This window comes from Cydia pomonella, chromosome 16 (genome assembly GCF_033807575.1).
Source record: "Cydia pomonella isolate Wapato2018A chromosome 16, ilCydPomo1, whole genome shotgun sequence".
NCBI classification, from domain to species: Eukaryota; Metazoa; Arthropoda; class Insecta; order Lepidoptera; family Tortricidae; genus Cydia; species Cydia pomonella.
Window position 1 is genome coordinate 12439644 of NC_084718.1, and position 21679 is coordinate 12461322.

A 21679-nucleotide genomic window follows, 5' to 3' on the forward strand; every position below is an offset into this window, starting at 1 on the left:
AAATAAAACATTATTTATTACTTGTACAAGTAATGCTTCGAAAATTCTGACAAGAGTGACATCTATTTGTTTCAAGCTTTATGAATGAAGTCGATCCTCTTTATCGGTTTAACGTACATCGGAGGTTATATCACAAACACGTTACCTTGTAGTTCGGGTTAAAAAATGTAGATGTCGCCTTAAGCTTGAAAGCACTATTCGGCTTGGTTTCGTCATATGTCTAATATATTGAAAATTGTGTGTGTACTGTACCTCGGATGGGGAAATTACTTTAAAGAAAACACACACGTGTTAATTAGCTTTATTTTATCCTTAATTTTATAGTTCTCTAATTCATCTTCCAGTCATGCAGTAAATAATTAATGTCATTTGGCATAGTAGGTATTTATTGTTACGAATTGTCATATTTATACGGTAAGAACATGGTAGTTTTACAATCTAAGTAAATTGCGGTTTTTGTAACGTAATTTCAGGAAACTAATTTCGGTATGACTGAAAATAAAAAATAAATCGTGTAGTCACTAAGACGATGATATTTGTTCTTCGAGGGAAGGATAAGGCAGCCACGGGAGCCTTGATATTTAGAAACAACAACTTTTCCCTATTCATCATTTTATGCCGCGTACGAACTGACATCCTTCCTTAACATTTTTAATGTCACCAAGTTATTTTCAATAGAAGTTTCTTTTGTTTTTTTTTTTTATTAGCCGGTCGTAAAATCAAGCATGTCAGTGCATTAGTCTCATATCTTTATTGTCCTAAGAGAGGGTATATTTCATGAGCAGAGGTGTTACAAACATAGCCACGAGCGCCGTCACCAGGTTCGGGGTGAAGTGTCCTGCTCCGTTGCATAGGTCGCCGTCACACTCGCGACAACTTAGCAGGTTAACCAGCTCCTTCTGGGGCTCCACGGCGGCTCTTATTTCGGAGCAGGAGCCCCGCTCAGCCATGCAGCCACGCACGACGAATGGCTCCTTCATATCTACAAATAAATTATTTTAGTAGCACTTCGAGAGGGTAACAAATATGGCGCTGTACTGTATTTGAGTTTCTATGACGTTTTTTGTTTTACTTTAGTTTTGCATTGTACTGTACAATTTCTTATTTTGAAGTTATACATAGCAACGGGGAGTAGGTAGTGATAGTTACATGCATAAAATGTCGTATACAATACATACAGAAAAATTAGCGCCATATACAACAGGATGAGGCAAGCGGCGATATGTATGGACTTTAACACTTTTTAGGGATTTACTTCTCTTTTGATATAAGTATATACTCGTATATCTGATGGCGACTATATGTGAAGGAACAAGAGCACACTTTTGAAGTCTATGGAGTTTACGAGTATTATGATGCAGTCCTGTATCAATTTTATAATAGTAGTACTAGAGATTAATATGTAATCTTCTTTTCATAATGAGTCGCTTATCTACTTGTTGGGCGGTACATTTCATTCTGATTGCCGTAATATTCATTGTGTTTTTAAGTCAAACTTAAGTACTAATTATACCTAGACGTAAATGAGTGGACATTCTGTGACTCATCGTGTTACCACTTCAATAGGTGAATACCCATCATTTAATCCTCCACAAAGAAATAAAAATGACAGTGGAATTTCCCACAAAGTGAATCAAACGCGATAAGTATGTAATTTAGGTATCTTCTTCATCAAGTACAGAACAAAGGTATTATGAACTCGGTGTGAATTTGAACATGCTTAGCTATTTGTTAGTATTTTTTTATTAATACCTTTGCAACTAGATAGTCTCATTTAAAATACTTTAAGATCTAGTCGATAGTTTAAGATTTTACCGATCAAGATTCAGACATACAGCAGTGTGTCCGACCAATTTCAAAGAAAATACGAATCCCTCGAGCCTTTTGTTCAACGCATGCATATGGAGTAAGCTACTTTAAATGAATGGAGAGACTTACGGTAGTACTTCTCAGAAAACACAACGCATTTCCCATTCTTCAACGGGTCTTGCGAATACGGACACAATTTCGAAGTGGTCACATTCTTAGCCTGTGGGCAGCCCGAGCACGTGACGCATCGCACCATCTTCTGAGGGAGCGGGTTTACTACGGGCCTTGGTGGATAGCGATGGTATATGTTCCCTCCCCCTAGACTTTGTCCTATTCCTTGGGCTGAAGCGTGAGCGGAGGCGGAGGCGGCGCGTTCGGAAGGATCATCTTCGGAAGCATAGCGGTCTTCGTCCACGTCGGAAGAATCCGCTGCAAAAAAGTGATTTGTGTTAGGTACCTCGTTGCAAGAAGTATGTACGTGATATATGTATCTCTTTATCTGGTTGTTCCCACATAATTGAACATCACTGAAGTAGTCCACCTTTGGAGTGTATGATTTCGCTACCTTGTCCATAGCGTTTCTTACAGCTGCCGAGCAAAACATAGAAGATTGGAACTTTTAATTGATCGGTCCATTTAATTGGTTCCAAGGTCGCCGATATCTGGATAAATTCTCAAAATGTAGAAGTTGTAGGTTTCTAGGATTTTGCTCACCCTTCGAAGACTTATTATTGGGATATAAATCTAGTCCGGAGGCGTGCGAAATATCAGCAGAATCGAGTAGAATCCCGACTACCTGGCAAATTAACATGTATGATGTATGAATCTTGTACTTTTTTGACATATTTACAATATAACGGTGCAAAATTGTCGTATCCGGAAAAATAACTGCAATAAACCATATAAACTTAAATATTTTACGATGTCTTTTTTAGTCTCGGACACTAGCTTCTTCGCTATTCGACTGGGAAGTTGAGATTTTTATATGTTTATAAATGCAATATAAAATTGAATCAAGAACATATTCGTTCCGCTTATTTTCATATTTATATATTCTTACCCGTAACGCCACACAGTAATACAGCCAATGTGACGGCAAGGACGCTGAACAATGCTAGTCTGGCCATGTTGCTCCGTTTCTCCCCGATGTGGGGCTATGGTGATTCCATACAGAGCTATATAGGCCTGGTTATCAGATTCTCCGTGCTTGAGAGCCCCTAAAGCCGGCACTGGGGTGCAACGGCACGCTTTGCTTGTAAACAATAATTTGGACAAATCAACCGTGGTACGGCTGTTAGTCAGAATGGCCGAGTATACACGGGCATTTTCTTGAATTTATTTGCAAATTTTGCAATATACGAACTGTAAGGTACCAAGTCTAGTTGTAAGTAGTTAAATGATTTATTTTCGGAATAAAATCCGTGAGTGCAATATCATTCTATTAGAGTAATTTATAGCCTTTATAGGCTTTGTTTACCTAGCTCGGCCTTATCCATTTTACAGGTAAGTATTTCATAAATCTGATAATAAATAACGGCCTGCAAATACTTTGGAATGGCTGCGTATAAAATGTAATATTACAAGAAGGAATGGCCTACATTTTCTCTTCTTGAGAGATTATTTATTTATTTAGATATTGTAATCTCGGGAGTCATTCCTTCGTTGGTTTTTGATGCATTTAGTTTTCTTTCTACTCCCATTGAAAACTGGGTCGCGGCCAGCGGTTTAATACTTGCAGGAGATACAAAGCTAATCGAATATTTTAGAAGGATATAGTTTATAAAATAATGCCATTGAGTAAATTTCGGATTGTGGATGGGTATTAGGTGGAATTCATAAGTAAATAAGTACCTACCTTACTATATACCTAGTACCTATATCAATATCAATAAAGGTCAAAGTAAATAGGTTAATTATTCCTACAATGTAGGCTTCTTTTTATTGCATTTTACTTAACTGTGCGTATTTAATGTGCCTAACTGTATGTTTTTTTATGAAAAAAACGGAGAGTAAGATACATCATACCAGTTTTTACTTAAACGTCGTGATTTTATTTATGAAGGCAGTTAATTTGAATAATACTTGCTGTACAGTCGACGAGTCGGGGGCATAAATATGTATTCTTTACCTTAATCCAATGCAATGAGGTGAAATGGGTATATGAAGGGAGCGTCATCGGTACGATGTAGCCGACGAGTTTGTTAAATCGTACCTATGCCAATAACCCATAGTACCTTCCTGCGATAGATCATAAGTTATATTATTACACAGTTACACACCCACACAAAAAGAGTAGGTACATAAAACCGACGAAAATCACATTTTTTCTCTCTTCCATTCGTTTTCAATAAGCATTCTGTGATGCTTCACGTGTAAATAAACTTTAATGGTAAATATGTTACGATTTAACCTGCGGTACCATATAGCCGACCCTCCCCTACTTTTTTGTTTCTTTTCATTGAGCTACATGACTAGAAACATGTATGTAGGTACCTACTTCTATTGCACGTATCTTTAATGGACTGAAGTAGGTACTTACTACGATCTGGTTACTCAATTAGTGCACCATTATCTGATAATTGTGTTGTCACTCATACAAAAATACATTTCCTTCGAGTATTTACGATATCATTTGAGTGCTGTGCAAGTGTATCTGCCTGCCCTGAAAGGGCGGTGATCTTTTTGCACAACTTAACACATTGTAAAAGATAAATACTTGAACATTGTTATTTGAAAGCAATATGATGTCGTGAAAAAGAGGCAAACGTTATCTTTTTGTTAAAAAAAGATTTATTATTTAGATATTTTATGAATTACACTTATTTAATAGACTGCAAATAATGTTTTCGTATTTACAACTCACATGTACCTAGTACCTATATTATTTTATATGTAATCTAAAACACATTCAAAAACGAAACTATTAACATATGTAGATACAGTGAGTTGCAAAAGTGCTTGATGTAATTTATGTAGCTAGCTGTAGCTTATCAAGCATTTAAACTCATAAAAATCGCGTGACTTATACGTATACAATAAATACAGTTATAATATATCACCGATTTCATGGAATCACCACGATATAACGATAAGTATGCTTAATAACTTAGCTTATCAAATTAACTACCTATATTTTATACCATCATGACATTTACCTACTGTATTATTTATTACTTAAATGGTACTTCAACATTTATTCAGCAAATAGGCCACAAGGGCACTTTTACACGTCAACATGGAATTTACATACAAGCAAAAAGAAGCACATCAACAATTAAGTATAAAATACAATTCATTGAAAATATTAATGCAAACTACTTAAAGTATTATTGTTTAAAGTAAAAGTAAGTGAATTATTATTATTACTTAGAGATGTATAATGTATGTATACTTAATGTATTAATTACCATATTACAATGCCTCAAGGGCCTATTTTAGATTTAAGCTAGTTATAGTAATCCTCTGTATATATCCATTATGTATACTATTATTGTAAATAAACATGTTATACGACTAAATAAATATTAATTCATAATATTGTGTCCATGCAATTTTACAGATCGCGGTACATTGTGAAAATCTTGTCTGCAGCTTGGTCAGAACGAATGAAATTACTCTCATTGCATAACTATGGACAAAGTAAATGAAACTGAAGTATCTATATGATTTCGTCCTTAACGTCGTGTAGCTTAATAAATATATGATTGTTAGAGGTATCATTTGTACCAATAAATACATACACACTTTATCACATTCGCACCAGTAACTATAGAAGTATAGTAGTATGACTATTTTACATACTGTATTTATAAATTAATCAATAAACCTAAGATAAAAGGTACAAAAGCGAGGGCCGCTCCAGCTGCGGAGTTGCATAGATCGCCGTCGCAAACGGAACAGCGGACGAGGTCCACATCATCTCGCCCGATGGCTTCGTGGCAACGGGCTGTTGCGTTTTCGGACTCGTACGAACAGCCCCGGACTACGTTTTCTTCACCATTTTCTGTAAATAAGTGAAACGATATCTTAGGTAATTAAGTACATTAAAGTACTATGATAATATTTTGAAGAAGTAACAAATAAAAAGAAAAATAATGGATTTAAACGTCTACAAGTAAAAGTGGTAGGCATTCATAATTAAATAGAGTAAACTGACAACAGACTTTTTCCAAAAATATACCGGACTTTATGCCTCATGGCATTCTCTACCAGTCAACCATAGGGCCAATAACAGAAAAATATGACGACAGAGACGGATAGCCTTGTCAGGCTTTCTATCTTAGTGTTACAAGTTGAGTTTTTTCTCTTACCTTCCCTGTAACTGGTGACAACGCATCGAACTTGCAAGTCGCCGTCTCTATTTTGCTTGATACTCCTGTAGAATCGGTTCTTTGCACTTAAGCTGCCAGCGAGGTCAGAAGCCTGCTGAAACATTGAACATATTATTATATATATCTACCTACGTAATAATTATTGTCATTTTAATTATCAGTGGTGAATAGTTTATATTTCAAGTAGGCATATTACAATGCGCTTATGAACGTCAAATAAAGCTACACCGCGCGCGGGCTCTAACCCTATATCTCTGACCCGAGAAGATTTAAATCCCTCCTAAATATTTTTTTTTTTTATACTACGTCGGTGGCAAACAAGCATACGGCCTGCCTGATGGTAATAAGCAGTATCCGTAGCCTATGTACGCCTGCAACTCCAGAGGAGTTACATGCGCGTTGCCGACCCTAACCCCCTCCCACCCTCGTTGAGCTCTGGCAACCTTACTCACCGGCAGGAACGCAACACTATGAGTAGGGTCTAGTGTTCTTTGGCTGCGATTTTCTGTAAGGTGGAGGTACTTCCCCAGTTGGGCTCTGCTCTAGATCTGGAATGACATCCGCTGTGCTGTGCCCTACCACACAATGCGAGATGACATTCACAATGCCCATATCTCTCTTGTGGACGTAGTTTAAGGATATACCCGGGTCCAAAATAATAGGAGGGTATCCCAATATGGGACCGGCAGGAATCTCGGCGGCATAAATCTTTTCAAAATATTACATCTTATAACTAACATGCATTATATAAAAATACATTTTAACACTTAATATGAAATTTAAAATAAAGACATAAATTCAATCATAGCTTAAAAATTAGTTGCTATAATGTAATTTTTTCAAATTATTATTATTGACCGAGCGTCAGCGAAGGTCTCCGTTGCAGCTTGGGCAAAAATGCTTTCGTATGTCCGAATGTTTTCCTCTATAGTTCGCATTTCTCAACAGATTCTCGTGAAATTTTGTGAGCAGATTTAAAATAGCTACTATTTTAAATTGGCATTAAGGACTTAAGCGCGGACTTAAAACCATTGTGAGATCGCTGTGATAAAGACTCAAAGAAATAAATTTTGTTTATTTTTAAGGTTTTTAAGCTTATGAAGCGAGGTATACAGCTCACAGAGCCACTAGTTTATAATATAGAGGTATAAGTAAGTTTGACCTACGGTGAAGAATAGTTATTTGTACAACAAGAGAGCTGAGTTTGATATTTCATCGAGTGCTTTTTTGAGTCTTGTGCAAGCGAAAGATTCTATAATAGATTCACGAGCGTAGCGAGTCTAATTTACAATCTTGAGCGTAGTAAGGGACTCAAAGGTGCACGAGATGTAAATAACTTTGATCTGAAGGTAAAAATACAACCTGAAAAAATGTAATACGTCTTCATCACTATTTCACTCATGTTTTCTGAAGGTATTCTAACAATTAAGTTTATTTACCGCAATAAAAAAAAAAACGAAAGAAATTTCAATAAAATAATACGAAAATTATAACGAACATCAATTGACAGTTCAATCGACAACACTTTTTTGTAAAAAAAAACTTTGTAAGATACGGTTCTAATTGCGGATACCACTTATGTCAACAATAGAAGTGATCGTTCAAAGTAAAATTATTTACTTGGCGTAACAATTGCGTAAATTTTTATAAGTTAATTGTTTTGATTGTATAATAAAATACGTAAAATATGGTGTTTTTATTTAATTTTAAACTTTTATTTCATTAATTAATTATTAATTTATTACGAATGAAAACTCGAAGGGCGTTTTGGAACATTGCGGTCTGACTTATTTCGGGGGTCTATTATTAATCTTTTTAAAATTTTTGTCTCTTTCTTTTGCTAATGACGTGAAAGGGACAAAGACAATAGAATTCAAATATTTCGAATTTGTACTAGGCTCCACACGTTGAAATGACATTCGAATATTATTTTGTCTCACTCGGTGAGCAACATGCGATTTTGTTCACTGTTTTTACGCAGCATATTACTCTTGTTCGAGCCGCTGACGTGAAAAGACATTTACCTATTTACATATAATACACATCATCTACTCGTAATAGGTATAACTAATTAAAGCTGACGTCATATTACCTACCAAATAGTACAACTCATGTGTTTGGCACTATCAATACTAAATATTTACGATAATCATAAATATGAATAACACTATTTGGGAATAAACTTCGTGCAATCTATATCCGTGATAATCCACCACAGGCTATGTCAAAAATATAACATTACCTACACGTTTACGATAATTACCAGATAGTAGACAACGAAGTATTTTTACCTGGAAGTTATAAAGATATAAAAAAATCGATGGAATATATTGATAATCGATAAAAAGATAATGATAATCTACTAATAAATAACTAAAATAACTTTAAGATAATCGTTTGTGTCATACTTTCCAGCGGTGAATGATATCGTATGGAATTCAAACTCACGTCAAAAAAATGTACGTAATTGTACGCTAATAAAAATAAAAAGTACTACACGTTCTTACGAGATATCAAGGGTCAATCTGTCACCGCTAGGAACCATACTTTCTGGTGGGTGCTATCTATTTCACTACATAGTTAGCTATCTATTTGAGAATTAATCATTTCATGATATGGAAATATTTTCATGAAATGATCGGAAACCTAACTATACCATGAAGTGATCAATTCTAAAATGGCATTTCGTGAAATATTTATTTAAACGCCTTTTAATATACGGCGACCAAGGACTACCAATGGTTATAGGTACTTTAGTTAGTATATATATAAAAAATGTTATTACGTTTTAATATTACCTGTGTGGTAGTCGTGGTAGCTTCAGTGGTGAGTTCAGTTGTAGTAGCTGTAGCCTCAGTTGTAGTAGTTGTAGGTTCAGTTGTCGTAGTCGTAGTTGCTTCTGTGCTTGTGCTAGTAGTAAGCTCTATTGTTGTGCTTGTGGCCTCAGTTGTTGTATTAGTAGCTTCGGTTGTCACAGTTGTAGGTTCAGTTGTTACAGTCGTAGCTTCTGTTGTCGTAGTTGTAGCTTCGGCTGTTGTAGTAGTAGCTTCGGTAGTTGTATTTGTAGGTTCTGTAGTTGTGGTGGTTGCTTCTGTGGTCGTAGTCGTAGTAGTTGGTTCTGTAGTTGTAGTTGTGGCTTCTGTGGTCGTGGTTGTAGCTTCAGTAGTTGTATTTGTAGTCGTGGCTTCTGTGGTTGTAGTTGTAGTAGTAGCTTCTGTTGTCGTAGTCGTAGCTTCGGCTGTTGTAGTAGTAGCTTCGGTAGTTGTATTTGTAGGTTCTGTAGTTGTGGTGGTTGCTTCTGTGGTCGTAGTCGTTGTAGTTGGTTCTGTAGTTGTAGTTGTGGCTTCAGTGGTCGTGGTTGTAGCTTCAGTAGTAGTATTTGTAGTCGTGGCCTCTGTGGTTGTAGTTGTAGTCGTAGGTTCGGCTGTTGTAGTAGTAGCTTCGGTAGTTGTATTTGTAGGTTCTGTAGTTGTGGTGGTTGCTTCTGTTGTCGTTGTCGTAGTAGTTGGGTCTGTAGTTGTAGTTGTGGCTTCAGTGGTTATGGTTGTAGCTTCAGTAGTAGTATTTGTAGTCGTGGTCTCTGTAGTTGTGGTTGTAGTCGTAGGTTCAGTCGTCGTAATTGTTGCTTCGGTGGTTGTGGTATTAGTTGTAGCTTCAGTAGTAGTTGTCGTTGGTTCCGTAGTAGTTGTCGTTGGTTCCGTAGTAGTATTCGTAGCCACAGTGGTTGTAGTTGTTGCTTCGGTTGTCGTAGTTGTAGTAGTCAGTTCTGTAGTTGTAGTTGTTTGTTCGGTTGTCGTCGTTGTATTAGTGGGTTCTGTAGATGTAGTTGTGGTTTTAGCTTCAGTTGTAGTCTGAGGTTCCGTAATTGTTGTAGGCATCACGGTGGTTGGATTTGGTGGTTCACATGTTTGGATATGGTCCGGTGTTACCTCTTTACAATTTTGGCAGACGAAGCATTGTAGGGCGCCGGCTGGAAAATATTGTATAATGTTAAAAATAAACATTTTTCACGTAAAAAAATTGGATACTTGATCGTAATTATTTTAAAAATATATCTAAGTATATTGATTTCAATTACACAGTCATTCGTTTGACCATCATCAGGGCCCGGTTAGTCATGCCGTTTATCGAAATATGACGCCACCCTACAAAGATTATGATTACAATTAGTCTTTTCGTATTAATTAATCATTTTTCAAACTCTTTAGCTAACCGATATACTAGATACTTGACAGTCAGTATAGAAACGTCTAACCGACTTTCATCTTTTTGTCACGCAACTAAGTGATAGATTGTTAGAGTCAAACCAAGACAAGTCTGCAACGATTTTGATAGCACACGCAGGCAAGTGTTATTTGTGAAGTTTAACGTTTAAAACAACTCTTGCACTGCGTGTGCTATTAAAATCGTTGCAGACTTGTCATGGTCTGACACATCTGTACATTAAGTTTTTTTTACCGTGTATTTTACGTAACAAGTATTTATGTTCCTATACATCAATAGGTTAGATATCTAAATTTGTAGTGTTATTAAAAACTCCCTGTATTGCATTAAAGGCATGAAATGTACGGGCCCTGACTATCATGATATTATATAAATTATAAATTTTCACAAACTTGTCATAAATTATGATCAATGTCAAAATCAATAATTAAGTAGATATAAAATATATAGTTTATTTATTAATTGTACTCAATTATTGGGAAAAAATATACCTACTGGAGTATTTAATAGTGGTACTTACAATTTCCATTTGCCAAAAACACTAGAAGAAAACCACAAATTAAAATATTCGCGCCTTCCATTTTCAGGCGTCACTTCAGTGCAATGCGCAAGAAGGTACGGATGAGGCTATTAAAAATGGACGGGAAACACCTATTATAAACTCATACTTGTGTTATCTCTGACAATTTTTGATATCGAGAGTGCAAAGATTACTTAAGTCTAGACGTGTCACTACTTACGAAGCCGAACAATTTCTGCGATAGCAAAAGATGCACTGTTTCGCCTGACTGCCCCTCTGTTTCGGGGTTTTTTGCCCTTGACTTTGTTGTTTCTTCGACTATGATGTTAAAAAAGAAGTAGTTTCCTCTTAATCAATGATACAATATTTGTTAACCGTGATGTAAGTTTTTCAGTATTGAAAATCATTAAAGCGGGACGATTAGCGTGACTATGTAATTTATTTATATAATGATCTGTTACACAAATACTAAACTAAATTTTTTGCCAATATTTCAATAAGTAAGTGATTTATGTTTGAATATCTGTCGCTACCTCGCAACATTAAAAATATACGTGATTAATATTTTGTATACCTACACACATCAATTAAGTGTCACATGTAAGCGGCTTGTATTGACCATCATACTTTACAATAATACTTCACAATAATACTTTACAATACTATAAAGCAATTTGACATGTTAAAATGATCTGTTATTCTGTATATTAGTGTAGTTTGGATATTTTTTTATAATTTTAGGATAGTTATTGCTCGTTGTAATAAAATTGCATGCTTATTTTGGATGGCATTCTTACATAAGACCTACCATTCTATATATTGTAAAAAAATGGTTGTCTGTTTTGTGTGCCTTTTAAATAAAATAAAATAAAATGAGCACTACACGATAATACATATTTATGTGAATATTGTAAAATAATTTAAGACCAGCCGGTCTCGGGTCTAGCCAAGGTGACAATCGCTATCGCTTTGACAATGAAACGCTTTGTGTCTCCCTATCACTCTTCCATGTTAGTGCGACAGTGACAGTTGCGTTTCGATCGCTACGGAGCGTAAGCAATTTGCACCAAAGAGCATATAATCACTACGTTTTAAGAGACAGGACTTCCATACTAGCGAGTGGAATCAGTTTGTTTCGCAAATCATTACCGAAATGTACGACAAAGAACTGTCAAGGAACCATAGTACCAACGTAACCGACTTAAATAGTGTAGTACGCTACACGCTTGCGATTCTTATCGATATCGATAAAATGGGGAGGGTTGAAACATAGGCTCCTGTCTACCAATTTTGTACTCGACATCAGGTTAGCATCGAGTCCACATGTTGTATGTTATATAGTGGATACTTCTTTGAGTGGACTAATATCTGGTCGGGCTTAATGTGGACCCGAATTATTTTAATACAGTTTTTAATTCGATTTTTTATTTATTAAAAGCTCTATTTTCAAAATGATCTGCACATACATGTTTCAATAAATGTAACTTTTCTATGGGAAGATGTATCAGGTCTTCGTTCCCAAGAAATTTGACCCACTGCCTGCATCTGAAAACATAAAGCCTTGGACAAACATGACTTTATCTACAGTTTATATTCCAAGTGTTTTCTAATGAGATGATCAACTGATTATTTAGCGCTAAAATGCATCTATAAATCATGTTTTTCGGCATCCAGTTATCAACAACCCTTTATCAATGCTCTAACTTTTTATGTATTTATATGTCTGTTAATCATGAGAACCGGTCCGGCCTAGTTGGCAGTGACCCTGCCTATGAAGCCGATGGTCCCAGGTTCAAATCCTGGAACGGGCATTTATTTGTGTGATGAGCATGAATATTTGTTCCTGAGACATGGGTGTTTTCTATGTATTTATAAATACTTATATATTAGGTATATATATATATATATATATATCGTTGTCTAAGTACCCACAACACATGCCATGCATACTTTAGTACTAAGTCAATTTGTGTAATAATGTCCTATAATATTTCTTTATTTATCATAAAAACAGAGATTAATTTTCTTACATTTTAGGTTAATATATTAAATAATGACTAGATAAAAAAATATGTTAACTAATGACCATTAATGCATAAATTATAGATAATTTATGCATTATTAATCTTCTACGAATTAATTATGGTCATATTGCATGCAAGTCCTCAGGAAATTTCACATATTTAATTTAATTATTTACACTGATATACAAATAAAACTACAGTTATCGATAGTTATAGTACATCCCTTGTTCACAATGAAAAAGAATATAAAATATCTAATTTTCGATGTGTTTATAGCCTGCTGACCCAAAATAAGGTAGAAAGTATCTAAAGCAATACATACTTACCGGTCTTCATCCAAGGGAAATTTCGCCATAAAATCTCTTTTTTCGTGATTTTCGCTCGCTCGCTTGCCACATAAATCACACTTATTAAACCGTTTTCTCGCTGGCATTGTAACAAACTCGCTCTTTACTCTGATCACGGTTCACTATTTTCGATTTTTTTACTAAATAAAAAATAAATTACACGAAATACCCAAACAAAACATTGAAGCATAACAAACAAAACAATTAGGCTGACAGTTGACTCGATGTAAACTTGACGGAATAAATAGCACTGACGTTTTGTTTTTCTTCGTTGGCAATGATTTGGGAAACAAACTCCATACAAAACTTTTTTGTTCCTAGTTGCGTCAGCCTGATTTGCACGTCGGCTACGTGGCCAGGAACAAAATGAATATTTCTACTTTCTACTCATATAAGCAAGTCAAATGTCGGAATCAAATTCCGGCGCTAACATAAACGGTTATCTGACACGAAAGAGTAATAATAGTAGAAGAGGTGTCAAATGTAAAATAATAGATATTCATGCCTCGAAATAGACCGCTGAAGTAGATGTCTATATATATTATGTAGTAAATATGGTTGTCAAAAGTTGACTGTTAATAATTCAGTTATCAGAATACATATGGCATAGTATACGAGTAGAGTCGGCCCAAGCTAATTCTGTATGTGCAACAAAGTGTGGTAATGTCACCATTAATGGGAAATCTCTATGAAAATATGACGTTTATTTATAATGGCACTCCCTCGCTTTGTTCTATTCATGTGCAAAGTTATTTTAGGTATTTCTAAACCAAGTCAAATAGTGGCAGCGTCGCATCCAAAATCGCGTTTTTCACTGAGTTATAAATACAGCAACAAATTTTGGCAAAAATTTACATTATCTCTATAAAACAAGACCGATTTCAGAAAACTTTGTATGACATATTTGTCTCTAAATGCGGCCAAGAATACACATTCAAAATGTGTCGGGTTATTTTAGCCGTCGGTGTATTTCCAAGTTTTTTACTGACACGGATCAATAGACAGATTAAAAAACGTCCTTACGATTGCAATTCTTATTTCCGTAATTTCGTAAAGGTATGCAAAGGCTATTTAAATAATACACTAAGTACATTGCCACATTTTCCTGTGTATCGTTATACTTAAGTAATAAATATTCCAGCAAAAGATTTAGGAGTTACTGTTCTAGGGTTTTTCTTACTATAAGACGGCGACACTCTAATTATATAATCTGTGCTCTAGGTACTTAACCGACTTTTGTTCTTAATCATCAAGTATGCTACGGAGTACGGACTAGAGGAGAATATAATTAGATACTACTAGCAGTTGCTCGCGCGACTTGGTACGCGTGGATAGCGGTTCATAATTTGTTAATACTTATTTTATAACACATGAAATTTGTCAGTTGCAACCTAAGAAGTTTGAAAATCCCTAACTGTAAAAAAATGTTCTCGATATAATTATAGTTCGTTTTTATTTATTTTATGTGTCTGAAATAGGTAACGTATTGAATTGAATAATCCTTCTCAACCTAAGGGTAGAAGAATTTTCCAAATCGCTGAAATTATTTTTCTTGTAGGTATTGAAATACTTATGCCTTTTTACGAAGTTTAAAGTATCTCGTTTGGAAAATGCCCCTTTAGTAAATTTTATCTATTACATAATATGAGCCTATCAAAAATACTTTTCTTTAAAATAAACGAACGGATGCTTCCATTTTGTTCAAATGAAATAAATAAATAGCATTTATTGTAACAGCAGCACATGATGAAAAGAAAAACGTATCAAATGAAGCATAGACTAAATATTAACAATATAGAAACTCGCATGATGGCAACACCGTTGCACTGATGGGTATCGCATATCTTACAGTCACCTCCGAAACCCAAATTCGTGCACAAAGTTTTTTCGTCTGCTTCCTTGACGGCACAACCTCTTTTCACGATTTCCGTTTCATTTACTGAAATGGCAAAATAACAGTGATAATTTTTTGAAAGCCGAATATTGGTCTCTGATGTTTCGAATGCGCTCAAGAGTAGTTAAAAATTCAATAGAATTTTCCAAACAACTGTGTGTTTTATTCACATACTTAATTCTATGATCTGAGGGTAGGGCTTATCATAGATACAATACAGAAGTACGCCGTTCGTCCGCCAAAAAACTGTCTTACAGTTTATTGATACTGTACATGTACCTAATATATGTTTCCTAATAAATTCCTAAACAATGTACTTACTTTTATATTTATCCACGTAGCAAACGTACTTGACGGCTTCCTTCGACAGCCCCAGTCCTCTCAAAGTGTATCTTTTGGATCTTTGATGGCCCAAACAGTCACATTTTTCTCCCTGCAAATAAGTAGGTGGTGGTGGTGATTAGAATTCTTTAGATGTAGATTGATGAAGGATAAGGTTTGTTTCAAGCATAATTGTGTGAGAATATGATTAAATTTTATTTATAGAATGTGTATGATATAACATAAAGCTTATTTTTTGTCACTTGATGTAACTAGAACTTTCTTTAATGGAAGTAAGTGCTCGGTAGTGCCCTTGACATTCGTAATAAAATGTTTACACTACATATTAGGTTTTTCTTATCGTCTGTTACTAAATGGAATGGGAATGTTTGAGGTTAAGTTAGGTAAGTTTCTGTTCGTTTATGGAGTTGGTTTTAATACAAAATAAATGAGTTTAGTCGTTATTGATGAGTATAGCGATGACGTTCTTCAGATATCAAGTACGGCGAACTCTATCGTCACAAATTCTAATATTATCGATTACTTATCTGATTCACGTAGACAACATTTATATGTTAATAACATATTTTTTGTGCTGGAACTAGACGGTTGGCTAGACAAATTATTGCAGTATCATTTAAGAATAGTTACAATTAATCGATTGAACTGTTTTGAATGTTCTATGTAGTTATGATTTGTTTAAAACGGCTTGAAACGACTTAATAATTTTTTAAATGCGTTCATCGTTCCCATGGCCAGGTCAAAATATGATAGGATCCTAGAAAAATGGAGGGAACTTCTGAAAATATGTAAAGGCATATGTAATTTGGATATTTTTATAGTAATTCGTTACTATTGTTCTCGGAAAGCGCCATTTGGTGAAGCCAAATTTGCCTTTTGTGGCTGCTGATGAAGACTGTTGAATGATGCCATTATAAATTACTAAGCGAAGTCGGTTATTTTACTGAATGGTATTAATCATATCATAAACTTTTTTACCCTTTGATGCGAAGTTAATATTTAACATAAACCTACGTAATAAATGTAATCAATAGAAATAAATTCCAATATGAAATGTGTGTAGTACCGGAATAACAAAAAATATTACTTACGTTTTTGCACGCACAAGCTTCAGATGAGGACCTCATTCTCCTAATACTGTATGTCGCGTTTGTTTCTTTGTCAGGTCTTATATTATTAACTGTAGACTCAGGATAAATTCCGATGGATATATTAGGAATCTTTGATGCAGATTCTGACGTGAATGTCGCGATGGGTTGTGCCAATGACAACGTTGGAATATTTTGTATTGTAGATTCCATGTTCTGTTCGGTTAACGGAGGTAATGACGAAAACGTCTGTAATATAGATTCGGTTCCAGGAAAAGTTGCAAGAGGCACTGCTGTTGTTGTAGGTAACGTAGATATAAATGAAACTGTGCTGTCTGTTGGACTAGGATCCTCCTTTGTTGTTATGGTACTGATTACGGGTTCGGATACCGTTCCATTAAGTGCTGTATGTGCCATAGATGTCGTTATAGAACTTGTAGTAGCGTCTGCTATGGTTGCTGTAGTCAGTAATGCCGACGTCATTGCAGCCTCTGTGGGTGTTGTGATTTGTTGAAATTGTGAGGCGGTGCTTGGAAAACCAGGAATAGTTATTGTTGTATCTGTAGAAGAGGTTATATCATCTGCGGGGCTTATCATTGGAGTTTTTGTAGTTTCCAACGCAGCTGTTGAGGATGCGACTGTTGGAGTTGTGGATTCTGTGGAAGTTGGTCTTGCTTCTGTCGTAGTAGCAACTTCTGTCGTTGATGTAGTTAAAGCTTCTGTAGAAATTGTTGAGGGGACAGTCGTAAATTCCGATATAGCTTCCGTTGTAAGTTTAAGTGTGGTTGATGTAGAAGTGGTTGAAAGTTTTGTCGTCACTGTTATGGTGGCTGGAGATTCCGTTGTCGTAGTCGATGGCTCAGATATTGTAGTAGGCCCACAGGTTTGTATCTCATTTAGTTTGGCTTTCGGGCAGTTATCACAGATGTAGCATTCTAAACATAGCACTGAAAAAATAAGTTTTTGATACAGTATACACGAAATGTATTTCCGGAGTGATAATTTAGATCAGGGGAACCGATTACTTTCTTCAAGGGTCCAGTTTTTAAAATAAATTGACCATCGCTGTCCGTTTCTACTTGAGTATAACACCATTTCGTGACCCCTGGCTTAGATATATTAAAGAGTAAAGACTGCATTCAGCGACAGCCTATTTTTTGTCAGTGTCGCACTCTTCTTACTTACCTGGTACGTATGTACATATTAGCGTAAGTAAACGAGTTTTCACTAGTGTGGATACCATTATATCACAAAACGTTATAACCGCATGCGAGAACAGATCTTCTTCCTGATTATTGATAAAATATTGCCACTCATTTGAAATACAGAAAGGGTCCGAATAACCAGACCAACTTTAACCGATGATGCCGATTCCAAGTTGGAATTTAAAAATGTATATAATCAGGTAGGTGACCAATTTTTTTATATTAGGATATATTATTTACTTAGCAAAAATGTAGTCACATAATCTACTTAACAAACCAGTTACAAAGAAGGGACTGAGCAAAATTTTTTAACATTATTTACTCCTGTATAATATCACTATATATTCATGTAGGTCGAGTTATGTGGGTCCCCGTGTAGGTATACGTATTTCGTACTTGAACATGGATTAAAAAAGACTATAACACATTTTTATGTAATTTTAATACTTACTGACCTTCCAATAAAGCACTACACAAAAAAATAATCAAACACAAGGATTTCTCCATGTTGACGTTATCCGTTGGACTATTTGGTCCGACTAATGGAGAGTAATTATCGTCCAGTAGATATATATGTTAACTGCTCAGATTATATTGTATATATAATGGACAATTTTATTACGAGATGACCAGCGTCAAAGGGTTTTTGAACGGATGAATCACATAATACATCACAATTAACAATAGCCTATTAGAGCTTATTTATTATTTTGTTGATATGGCCTAAAGAAGAAAATGGTGGAAAAAACGCAATATATGTGGTAAGTTTTTAATTTCTTAGCGATAGTATCTATAACAGTATAACATTTAAAACTTTCGCGTTTAGAACACATTTAAAACATCCCATAATATCAATATCTAGGTGCCGCGCGCCCTCAGTCGGTCGAAGTGCCTTAAGGCATTAAGTCCACCTAATGGTGGTCGGTAATATTAAGTACTAATGTACCTAATATTCTATGTGCAATAAAGTATAAATAAAATAAATAAAGTCGATAAGAGCGGCATACAAAATTCGAATTCAAAATCTGCTGTTGATATGTTAATAACTCGATACGGATCTCTCTCATCAATATACGAATGCGATCGAGATAACCAGCGAATACTTTCAAAAGTTAATATAAAAATTAGAATTATTATTTGTAAGTTTGTGTCAAGGTGATATTCTGATTGCGGCCGCAGCAACGTTACTATTACTCTTACATCTTTACTACTGCAGTGTTGACGCACACGATGTCGCCGTCCATTTCTTGATAAATTGTGTTGCTGTCGTTTCTCCTCATTGCTGTCGCTTTGTACACCTAGCGGTAATGGCCAAGTGCATGGCCATTTTATTCCATTCATTATGTGTCCATACAATTTTACAACTCGATGTACGTATATGTATACGTTCAATCCGTCACTCAATTTATCAAAGATATGGACAGTACCATGGTCCATTTCCTGCAGCTGCAATGTTGCTGCAGTCGCAATCCGAATGTCCCATTCAGCTTCGAGAGTCAGCGTGTCATCACGTTTCGTATGCGACCTTAAAAGTCCTTAACTATATATGCGAAGAACACTACAGCTAAAACAGCAGCTGAGGCTTGTATAGAACCAGCCGAGTTGCATTTGTCCGATGAGCAGAAGGAGCAGGAGCTCAGCCCGAACATGTCGCATGTTTCGTTGGTGCGGCCCGCTGCGCAGCCGCGGACTATTACGTCGGAGCCGTTCACTGTGGAAAATCATCGTCATGATTAGGTAATGATAATTTGTTACACATGAACCTGCTCTGACCCTGCCTATGAAGTAGGAGGTCCCGGTCAGGGCATTTATTTGTGTGTTTATCACGAACTAGTTCTCGAGTTATGGATGTTACCTATGTATCTATGTAATTATGTGTTTATTTATGTAAGTTCGTATGTCGTCGCCTAGTACCTATAATACAAGCTTTGCTTAGTTTAGGGCTAATCTAAATAAGGCCTTGTTTACCCTCTGGGTTGGAAGGTCAGATGGTAGTCGCGTTCGTAAAAACTAGTTCCTACGCCAATTCTAGAAATCACTTGCGAATCGGACCCCAGCCTCCCATGAGCCGTGGCAAAAATGCTGGGACAACGTAAGGAAGAGGTATTTTAACTATTTCCTATGTCTCTTCATATTAAAGGTTCGCTATAAAAGTTCTCGTTAATTAGATTTTAAAATGACCCACCTGGAATAGTTCCCTTGACACACTCCCACGTAGTATTTGCTCTTTCTAGTTTCTGTCCAAAATCGAAGACTTGCGATTGAGGAGCTTCAGTTGTATTCGTCGTTGTCGTTGTAGTCGTACTAGGTGTTCTGGTAGTCGTCGTAGTAGTAGAATTTATAGATTCGGTAGTAGTAGTAGTAGTAGAAGTAGTAGAATTAGAAGTAGTTGAAGTAGTTGGTTCCGTAGTATTAGTAGTAGCAGAACTTGAACTAGTTGATTCGGTACTACGAAAAATACAATTACTTATTATCGGTCATAATAATTTATAATAGATACAGTCTAAAATACGGTCCTAAGGAACCGCCAGTTAGCATGCTGTTAATATAAGTTGAGATCTTCGTTTTCAGCAGCATTTAATAACGAATGACGAAACAGATGCCAATAGAACGTAAGAGGAGAAAAAAAATATAGTTTTGAATTGCGGGATATTGTGAAGTTTGATTTGATGAAGATTTTATTTATGTACCATTTAATTGTTTGAAACTAGTCACAATATCTTTTGTTCAAAATTCTAGGTATACCTACATATCATTTTGAAATGCGGCAATACACTTAACTTATATATATGTATAGTTGTAGATTACCTAGTAGTGGTAGAGGAAGGCGTGGTATTCGTTGAGGTACTAGTAGAGGTTCTAGTAGATGTAGGTTGCGCAGTAGTGGTAGTAGTAGAAATCATCGATTCGCAGGATGTTAGGTAATCATCACTCAACTTTTCACAATCGTAGCAAACGTAACATTGTAAACTATTTCCTGAAAAAGTAACGAATTCACACTCGCACCATAGTAACTAATATAAAAAGAAGATTTTTTTTATTACGTAGTAAGAATACTAATTACGATTTTTATTTTCCCTTGCAATGTATTTCTGCTGCAAAATGCAAAGTAATACTTAAAATAATCAATGCAAATATGAGAAATACTAAACATAACATAACGGATACAATAATTAACCCTAGGTTAAAATATGAACAAATTAATCTTAAAAGTAAAAAAGTGAATTAATTTCTAATACACTTTTTTTTTAAATAAAATAAACTTGCTCGTTATTGCAAGAATATGTAAAAGAAAACATAAAGAGTTTTATTATTTCACAATATACTACATAATATTAGTTCATAATGAATACTCATGTTTATAAAATTATTAACTTAAATTCTATTTACCTTTAAATATAATGGCGAATATAACCGAAAGAAATACTGCTGTCTTAAACATGGTGGCTTGCGGTGTGCTTGTTTCCTTTATCAGGATCGAATCAGAATGTTTGTTAACTGCACAGCTGTATAATTATATACGGAAAATAATAGATACAGAATGATTTAATTTTATTTATCTTGTAAAATCTGTTAACGTTGCAGAACATAATCCTTCAAGCATTAAAAAATCTGAAAAATGATAATCGATTTCAATAAATGAAGGTTTTTAATGATGTTTCATAATATTGTAGTCCCCGAAGATTGCGTGGATTTCCCACTTTCTTATCCTTATTATTATAGTCCGAGGTTGTTGTTTCTTGTTTGTAAAAGAATATAATAACGCTTTTTTAGGGTTCCGTAGCCAAATGGCAAAAAACGGAACCCTTATAGATTCGTCATGTCCGTCTGTCTGTCCGATTATGTCACCGCCACTTTTTTTCGAAACTATAAGGGCTATACTGTTCAAACTTAG

At 35.3% G+C, this 21679-nt stretch overlaps 3 protein-coding genes across 4 annotated transcripts; all 3 read right to left on the reverse strand.

Moving 5' to 3' along the window:
• Positions 1-289: 289 nt before the first annotated feature.
• On the reverse strand, positions 290-2981 carry LOC133526461 (uncharacterized). The gene is made up of 3 exons (XM_061863113.1): positions 2870-2981; positions 1939-2238; positions 290-982 (listed from the first exon to the last, which is right to left on the reverse strand). Exons 1-3 carry the CDS (start codon positions 2934-2936, stop codon positions 759-761), a joined length of 591 nt encoding a protein of 196 aa, XP_061719097.1. The 5' UTR covers positions 2937-2981; the 3' UTR covers positions 290-758.
• A 2262-nt stretch (positions 2982-5243) lies between these two features.
• Positions 5244-21312, reverse strand: LOC133526631 (mucin-2-like). Its single transcript, XM_061863323.1, has 10 exons — positions 21175-21312; positions 20593-20761; positions 19970-20232; positions 19313-19495; positions 16583-17526; positions 15471-15582; positions 15105-15194; positions 8939-10110; positions 6120-6234; positions 5244-5812 (listed from the first exon to the last, which is right to left on the reverse strand). The coding sequence occupies exons 1-10, from the start codon at positions 21224-21226 to the stop codon at positions 5616-5618; spliced, it is 3297 nt and encodes a 1098-aa protein (XP_061719307.1). The 5' UTR covers positions 21227-21312; the 3' UTR covers positions 5244-5615.
• On the reverse strand, positions 14690-19303 carry LOC133526460 (uncharacterized). Of its 2 annotated transcripts, none has more exons than XM_061863111.1 (4): positions 18240-19303; positions 16583-17526; positions 15471-15582; positions 14690-15194 (listed from the first exon to the last, which is right to left on the reverse strand). In XM_061863111.1, the coding sequence occupies exons 1-4, from the start codon at positions 18289-18291 to the stop codon at positions 15019-15021; spliced, it is 1284 nt and encodes a 427-aa protein (XP_061719095.1). In that variant the 5' UTR covers positions 18292-19303; the 3' UTR covers positions 14690-15018. The 2 variants fall into 2 exon arrangements, with proteins under 2 accessions (XP_061719095.1, XP_061719096.1); XM_061863112.1 differs by having other exon boundaries at positions 18236-19303.
• Positions 21313-21679: the final 367 nt, after the last annotated feature.

What these genes read in the sequence shown, in the direction of transcription:
- LOC133526461 (XM_061863113.1), bottom strand. Translation starts at nt 2,936, where the DNA reads ATGGCCAGACTAGCATTGTTCAGCGTCCTTGCCGTCACATTGGCTGTA. An exon ending in ATTACTGTGTGGCGTTACGG is followed by an intron (nt 2,239 to 2,869) that starts GTAAGAATATAT and finishes ACTTTTTTGCAG; the next exon opens with CGGATTCTTCCGACGTGGAC. An exon ending in GTTTTCTGAGAAGTACTACC is followed by an intron (nt 983 to 1,938) that starts GTAAGTCTCTCC and finishes ATTTATTTGTAG; the next exon opens with ATATGAAGGAGCCATTCGTC.
- LOC133526460 (XM_061863111.1), bottom strand. Translation starts at nt 18,291, where the DNA reads ATGGAGAAATCCTTGTGTTTGATTATTTTTTTGTGTAGTGCTTTATTG. An exon ending in GTGTAGTGCTTTATTGGAAG is followed by an intron (nt 17,527 to 18,239) that starts GTCAGTAAGTAT and finishes TTATTTTTTCAG; the next exon opens with TGCTATGTTTAGAATGCTAC. An exon ending in CTACGTGGATAAATATAAAA is followed by an intron (nt 15,195 to 15,470) that starts GTAAGTACATTG and finishes TTGCCATTTCAG; the next exon opens with TAAATGAAACGGAAATCGTG.
- LOC133526631 (XM_061863323.1), bottom strand. Translation starts at nt 21,226, where the DNA reads ATGTTTAAGACAGCAGTATTTCTTTCGGTTATATTCGCCATTATATTT. An exon ending in CTACGTGGATAAATATAAAA is followed by an intron (nt 15,195 to 15,470) that starts GTAAGTACATTG and finishes TTGCCATTTCAG; the next exon opens with TAAATGAAACGGAAATCGTG. An exon ending in TGTCACCAGTTACAGGGAAG is followed by an intron (nt 5,813 to 6,119) that starts GTAAGAGAAAAA and finishes ACTTATTTACAG; the next exon opens with AAAATGGTGAAGAAAACGTA.